Genomic DNA, 8,550 nt, shown 5'->3' on the forward strand with positions numbered 1-8,550 from the left:
TTAGAGATAGCAGACTCTCCAGATTACCGAGTTAGAGATAGCAGACTCCAGATTACCGACTTAGAGATAGCAGACTCTCCAGATTACCGAGTTAGAGATAGCAGACTCTCCACTTACCAAGTTAGAGATAGCAGACTCTCCAGATTACCGAGTTAGAGATAGCAGACTCTCCAGTTACCAGGTTAGAGATAGCAGACTCTCCAGTTACCAAGGTAGAGATAGCAGACCCTCCAGATTACCAAGTTAGAGATAGCAGACTCTACAGTTACCAAGTTAGAGATAGCAGACTCTCCAGTTACCAAGTTAGAGATAGCAGACTCTCCAGTTACCAAGGTAGAGATAGCAGACTCTTCAGATTACCAAGTTAGAGATAGCAGACTCTCCAGTAACCAAGTTAGAGACAGCAGACTCTCCAGATTACCAAGTTAGAGATAGCAGACTCTCTGGTTACCAAGTTAGAGATAGCAGACTCTCTAGTTACCAAGTTAGAGATAGCAGACTCTCCAGATTACCAAGTTAGAGATAGCAGACTCTCTAGTTACCAAGTTAGAGATGGCAGACTCTCCAGTAACCAAGTTAGAGATAGCAGACTCTCCAGTTACCAAGTTAGAGATAGCAGACTCTCTAGTTACCAAGTTAGAGATAGCAGACTCTCCAGTTACCAAGTTAGAGATAGCAGACTCTCCAGTTACTAAGTTAGAGATAGCAGACTCTCTAGTTACCAAGTTAGAGATAGCAGACTCTCCAGTTACCAAGTTAGAGATAGCAGACTCTCCAGTTACCAAGTTAGAGATAGCAGACTCTCTAGTTACCAAGTTAGAGATAGCAGACTCTCCAGATTACCAAGTTAGAGATAGCAGACTCTCCAGTAACCAAGTTAGAGATAGCAGACTCTCCAGATTACCACGTTAGAGATAGCAGACTCTCCAGATTACCGAGTTTGAGCTAGCAGACTCTCCAGATTACCGAGTTAGAGATAGCAGACTCTCCAGTTACCAAGTTAGAGATAGCAGACTCTCCAGATTACCGAGTTAGAGATAGCAGACTCTCCAGATTACCGAGTTAGAGATAGCAGACTCTCCAGTTACTAAGTTTGAGATAGTAGACTCTCCAGATTACCGAGTTAGAGATAGCAGACTCTCCAGTTACCAAGTTAGAGATAGCAGACTCTCCAGATTACCGAGTTAGAGATAGCAGACTCTCCAGATTACCGAGTTAGAGATAGCAGACTCCAGATTACCGAGTTAGAGATAGCAGACTCTCCAGATTACCGAGTTAGAGATAGCAGACTCTCCACTTACCAAGTTAGAGATAGCAGACTCTCCAGATTACCAGGTTAGAGATAGCAGACACCAGATTACCGAGTTAGAGATAGCAGACTCTCCAGATTACCATGTTAGAGATAGCCGACTCTCCAGATTACCGAGTTAGAGATAGCCGACTCTCCAGATTACCGAGTTAGAGATAGCAGACTCTCCAGATTACCGAGTTAGAGATAGCCGACTCTCCAGATTACCGAGTTAGAGATAGCAAACTCTCCAGATTACCAAGTTAGAGATAGCAAACTCTCCAGATTACCGAGTTAGAGATAGCAGACTCTCCAGATTACCGAGTTAGAGATAGCAGACTCCAGATTACCGAGTTAGAGATAGCAGACTCTCCAGATTACCGAGTTAGAGATAGCAGACTCTCCACTTACCAAGTTAGAGATAGCAGACTCTCCAGATTACCGAGTTAGAGATAGCAGACTCTCCAGTTACCAGGTTAGAGATAGCAGACTCTCCAGTTACCAAGGTAGAGATAGCAGACCCTCCAGATTACCAAGTTAGAGATAGCAGACTCTACAGTTACCAAGTTAGAGATAGCAGACTCTCCAGTTACCAAGTTAGAGATAGCTGACTCTCCAGTTACCAAGGTAGAGATAGCAGACTCTTCAGATTACCAAGTTAGAGATAGCAGACTCTCCAGTAACCAAGTTAGAGACAGCAGACTCTCCAGATTACCAAGTTAGAGATAGCAGACTCTCTGGTTACCAAGTTAGAGATAGCAGACTCTCTAGTTACCAAGTTAGAGATAGCAGACTCTCCAGATTACCAAGTTAGAGATAGCAGACTCTCTAGTTACCAAGTTAGAGATGGCAGACTCTCCAGTAACCAAGTTAGAGATAGCAGACTCTCCAGTTACCAAGTTAGAGATAGCAGACTCTCTAGTTACCAAGTTAGAGATAGCAGACTCTCCAGTTACCAAGTTAGAGATAGCAGACTCTCCAGTTACTAAGTTAGAGATAGCAGACTCTCTAGTTACCAAGTTAGAGATAGCAGACTCTCCAGTTACCAAGTTAGAGATAGCAGACTCTCCAGTTACCAAGTTAGAGATAGCAGACTCTCTAGTTACCAAGTTAGAGATAGCAGACTCTCCAGATTACCAAGTTAGAGATAGCAGACTCTCCAGTAACCAAGTTAGAGATAGCAGACTCTCCAGATTACCAAGTTAGAGATAGCAGACTCTCCAGTAACCAAGTTAGAGATAGCAGACTCTCCAGTTACCAAGTTAGAGATAGTAGACTCTCTAGTTACTAAGTTAGAGATAGCAGACTCTCTAGTTACCAAGTTAGAGATAGCAGACTCTCTAGTTACTAAGTTAGAGATAGCAGACTCTCCAGTTACCAAGTTAGAGATAGCAGACGCTCTAGTTACTAAGTTAGAGATAGCAGACTCTCTAGTTACCAAGTTAGAGATAGCAGACTCTCCTCGCGAGATTCAACAAGAAGGAAGCGCAAGAAATTTTAAACGAAGCTGAGATGAGAACCACTTTGAAGTTGAGTGACAACTGAAGACATTTATGACTTCAGACATCAAAGGTACTTGTGGAGTGTTGGTAGGGGGGGGGGGCGGGGTGCAGCTGCGGGAGGGGTAGTGAGTCTTCACAGTGACGTCTTGAGTTTTCACAGTATTCAGTGACGTCTGGAGTTTTCACAGTATTCAGTGACGTCTGGAGTTTTCACAGTATTCAGTGACGTCTGGAGTCATCACAGTGTTCAGTGACGTCTGGAGTCATCACAGTGTTCAGTGACGTCTGGAGTCATCACAGTGTTCAGTGACGTCTGGAGTCATCACAGTGTTCAGTGACGTCTGGAGTCATCACAGTGTTCAGTGACGTCTGGAGTCATCACAGTGTTCAGTGACGTCTGGAGTCATCACAGTGATCAGTGACGTCTGGAGTCATCACAGTGTTCAGTGACGTCTGGAGTCATCACAGTGTTCAGTGACGTCTGGAGTCATCACAGTGATCAGTGACGTCTGGAGTCATCACAGTGTTCAGTGACGTCTGGAGTCATCACAGTGTTCAGTGACGTCTGGAGTCATCACAGTGATCAGTGACGTCTGGAGTCATCACAGTGTTCAGTGACGTCTGGAGTCATCACAGTGTTCAGTGACGTCTGGAGTTATCACAGTGATCAGTGACGTCAGTAGTCTTCACAAGAGTCAGGAAGGTGACCCAGTCTCCGCGCCCAGACAACTTGAATATCAGAGAACATTTATTTCCGCTCTCTCCGTGTCTCTGGAGAGTGACATGGACACGACTAAGACTGAGCTGGAGAGTGACATGGACACGACTAAGACTGACCTGGAGAGTGACATGGACACGACTAAGACTGACCTGGAGAGTGACATGGACACGACTAAGACTGACCTGGAGAGTGACATGGACACGACTAAGACTGACCTGGAGAGTGACATGGACACGACTAAGACTGACCTGGAGAGTGACATGGACACGACTAAGACTGAGCTGGAGAGTGACATGGACACGACTAAGACTGACCTGGAGAGTGACATGGACACGACTAAGACTGACCTGGAGAGTGACATGGACACGACTAAGACTGACCTGGAGAGTGACATGGACACGACTAAGACTGACCTGGAGAGTCACGTGGACACGACTAAGACTGACCTGGAGAGTCACATGGACACTACAAAGACTGACCAGGACACGACATAGACTTAACAGGACAAGACAAAAACTGGCTATGGCTCTTCAATGACTGGCTGGAATACGACAGAGTCTGACCTGGCAACTACAAAGACTGACTAGGACACGACAATAACTGGCCAGTACAAGACAAAGACTGGCCAGTACAAGACAAAGACTGACCACAATACGACAAAGACTGACCACAACACGACAAAGACTGACCACAACACGACAAAGACTGACCACAACACGACAAAGACTGACCACAACACGACAAAGACTGACCAGGACACGACAAAGACTGACCAGGACACGACAAAGACTAACCAGGACACGACAAAGACTGACCACGACACGAAAAAGACTGACCAGGACACGACAAAGACTGACCACGACACGACAAAGACTGACCACAACACGACAAAGACTGACCAGGACATGACAAAGACTGACCAGGACACGACAAAGACTGACCACGACACGAAAAAGACTGACCACGACACGACAAAGACTGACCAGGACACGACAAAGACTGACCGCAACACGACAAAGACTGACCACAACACGACAAAGACTGACCACAACACGACAAAGACTGACCACAACACGACAAAGACTGACCACGACACGACAAAGACTGATCAGGACACGACAAAGACTGACCAGGTCACGTCAAAGACTGACCAGGACACGACAAAGACTGACCAGGACACGACAAAGACTGACCAGGACACGACAAAGACTGACCAGGACACGACAAAGACTGACCACAACACGACAAAGACTGAACAGGACATGACAAAGACTGACCAGGACACGACAAAGACTGACCACAACACGACAAAGACTGACCACAACACGACAAAGACTGACCACAACACGACAAAGACTGACCACAACACGACAAAGACTGACCACAACACGACAAAGACTGACCAGGACACGACAAAGACTGACCAGGACACGACAAAGACTGACCACAACACGACAAAGACTGACCAGGGCACGACAAAGACTGACCACAACACGACAAAGACTGACCACAACACGACAAAGACTGACCACAACAAGACAAAGACTGACCTCAACACGACAAAGACTGACCACAACACGACAAAGACTGACCAGGACACGACAAAGACTGACCAGGACACGACAAAGACTGACCACGACACGACAAAGACTGACCAGGGCACGACAAAGACTGACCACAACACGACAAAGACTGACCACAACACGACAAAGACTGACCAGGACACGACAAAGACTGACCAGGACACGACAAAGACTGACCACGACACGACAAAGACTGACCAGGACACGACAAAGACTGACCAGGACACGACAAAGACTGACCACAACACGACAAAGACTGACCACAACACGACAAAGACTGACCACGACACGACAAAGACTGATCAGGACACGACAAAGACTGACCAGGACACGTCAAAGACTGACCAGGACACGACAAAGACTGACCAGGACACGACAAAGACTGACCAGGACACGACAAAGACTGACCACAACACGACAAAGACTGACCAGGACATGACAAAGACTGACCAGGACACGACAAAGACTGACCACAACACGACAAAGACTGACCACAACAAGACAAAGACTGACCAGGACACGACAAAGACTGACCAGGACACGACAAAGACTGACCACGACACGACAAAGACTGACCAGGGCACGACAAAGACTCACCACAAACGACAAAGACTGACCACAACACGACAAAGACTGACCAGGACACGACAAAGACTGACCACGACACGACAAAGACTGACCAGGACACGACAAAGACTGACCACAACACGACAAAGGCTGACCAGGGAACGACAAAGACTGACCTAACACGACAAAGACTGACCACAACACGACAAAGACTGACCACAGCACGAAAAAGACTGACCACAACACGACAGAGACTGACCACAACACGACAAAGACTGATCACAACACGACAAAGACTGACCAGGACACGACAAAGACTGATCACAACACGACAAAGACTGACCACAACACAACAAAGACTGACCACAACACGACAAAGACTGGCCACAACACGACAAAGACTGACCAGGACATGACAAAGACTGACCACAACACAACAAAGACTGACCACAACACGACAATCACTGACCACAACACGACAAAGACTGACCACAACACGACAAATACTGACCACAACACGACAAAGACTAACCACAACACGACAAAGACTGACCACGACACGACAAAGACTGACCAGGACACGACAATGACTGAGCAGGACACGACAAAGACTGACCAGGACACGAGAAAGACTGACCACAACACGACAAAGACTGACCACAACAAGACAAAGACTGACCACAACACGACAAAGACTGACCAGGACACGACAAAGACTGACCACAACACGACAAAGACTGACCACAACACAACAAAGACTGACCAGGACACGACAAAGACTGACCACGACACGACAAAGACTGACCACGACACGACAAAGACTGACCAGGACACGACAAAGACTGACCACAACACGACAAAGACTGATCAGGGCACGACAAAGACTGACCACAACACGACAAAGACTAACCACAACACGACAAAGACTGACCACAACACGACAAAGACTGACACAACACGACAAATACTGACCACAACACGACAAAGACTGACAAGGACACGACAAAGACTGACCACAATACGACAAAGACTGACCAGGACATGACAAAGACTGACCACAACACAACAAAGACTGACCACAACACGACAAAGACTGACCACAACACGACAAAGACTGACCACAACACGACAAAGACTGACAAGGACACGACAAAGACTGACCACAAAACGACAAAGACTGACCAGGACATGACAAAGACTGACCACAACACAACAAAGACTGACCACAACACGACAAAGACTGACCACAACACGACAAAGACTGACCACAACACGACAAAAACTGACCACAACACGACAAAAACTGACCACAACACGACAAAGACTGACCAGGACACGACAAAGACTGACCACAACACGACAAAGAATGACCAGGATACGACAAAGACTGACCACAACTCTACAAAGACTGTCCAGGACACGACAAAGACTGACCAGGACACGACAAAGACTGACCACAACACGACAAAGACTGACCACAACACGACAAAGACTGACCACAACACGACAAAGACTGACCACAACACGACAAAGACTGACCACAACACGACAAAGACTGACCACAACACGACAAAGACTGACCACAACACGACAGACTGACCAGGACACGACAAAGACTGACCACAACATGACAAAGACTAACTACAACACGACAAAGACTGATCACAACACGACAAAGACTGACCACAACACGACAAAGACTGACCACGACACGACAAGGACTGACCAGGACATGACAAAGACTGACCAGGACACGACAAAGACTGACCAGGACACGACAAAGACTGACCACAACACGACAAAGACTGACCACAACACGACAAAGACTGACCACAACACGACAAAGACTGACCACAACACGACAAAGACTGACCACAACACGACCAAGACTGTCCAGGACACGACAAAGACTGACCAGGACACGACAAAGACTGACCACGACACGACAAAGATTGACCAGACCACGACGAAGACTGACCACATCACGACAAAAACTGACCACAACACGACAAAGACTGACCACAACACGACAAAGACTGACCACAACACGACAAAGACTGACCACAACACGACAAAGACTGACCAGGACACGACAAAGACTGGCCAGGACACGACAAAGACTGACCACAACACAACAAAGACTGACCAGGACACGACAAAGACTGACCACAACACGACAAAGACTGACCAGGACACGACAAAGACTGACCAGGACACGACAAAGACTGACCAGGACACGACAAAGACTGACCAGGACACGACAAAGACTGACCACGACACGACAAAGACTGACTAGGACACGACAAAGACTGACCAGGACACGACAAAGACTGACCACAACACGACAAAGACTGACCACAACACGACAAAGACTGACCACAACACGACAAAGACTGACCACAACACGACAAAGACTGACCACAACACGACAAAGACTGACCAGGACACGACAAAGACTGACCAGGACACGACAAAGACTGACCACAACACGACAAAGACTGACCAGGGCACGACAAAGACTGACCACAACACGACAAAGACTGACCACAACACGACAAAGACTGACCACAACAAGACAAAGACTGACCTCAACACGACAAAGACTGACCACAACACGACAAAGACTGACCAGGACACGACAAAGACTGACCAGGACACGACAAAGACTGACCACGACACGACAAAGACTGACCAGGGCACGACAAAGACTGACCACAACACGACAAAGACTGACCACAACACGACAAAGACTGACCAGGACACGACAAAGACTGACCACGACACGACAAAGACTGACCAGGACACGACAAAGACTGACCAGGACACGACAAAGACTGACCACAACACGACAAAGACTGACCACAACACGACAAAGACTGACCACGACAC

The 8,550-nt window shown here is 47.2% G+C and overlaps 3 protein-coding genes across 3 annotated transcripts; all 3 read left to right on the forward strand.

Annotated features, from left to right (window-relative positions):
- The first annotated feature begins 552 nt into the window (after positions 1-552).
- On the forward strand, positions 553-2,011 carry LOC138363656 (uncharacterized). The gene is made up of 5 exons (XM_069323032.1): positions 553-876; positions 1,054-1,183; positions 1,280-1,395; positions 1,574-1,702; positions 1,817-2,011. The coding sequence occupies exons 1-5, from the start codon at positions 553-555 to the stop codon at positions 2,009-2,011; spliced, it is 894 nt and encodes a 297-aa protein (XP_069179133.1).
- A 123-nt stretch (positions 2,012-2,134) lies between these two features.
- LOC138363665 (uncharacterized) lies at positions 2,135-2,799 on the forward strand. The gene is made up of 2 exons (XM_069323041.1): positions 2,135-2,428; positions 2,482-2,799. The coding sequence occupies exons 1-2, from the start codon at positions 2,135-2,137 to the stop codon at positions 2,797-2,799; spliced, it is 612 nt and encodes a 203-aa protein (XP_069179142.1).
- A 774-nt stretch (positions 2,800-3,573) lies between these two features.
- Positions 3,574-4,005, forward strand: LOC138363668 (protein PBMUCL2-like). The gene has a single exon (XM_069323049.1). The coding sequence runs from the start codon at positions 3,574-3,576 to the stop codon at positions 4,003-4,005; it is 432 nt and encodes a 143-aa protein (XP_069179150.1).
- The last annotated feature ends 4,545 nt before the right edge of the window (positions 4,006-8,550 follow it).

This window comes from Procambarus clarkii, chromosome 1, assembly GCF_040958095.1.
Source record: "Procambarus clarkii isolate CNS0578487 chromosome 1, FALCON_Pclarkii_2.0, whole genome shotgun sequence".
NCBI classification, from domain to species: Eukaryota; Metazoa; Arthropoda; class Malacostraca; order Decapoda; family Cambaridae; genus Procambarus; species Procambarus clarkii.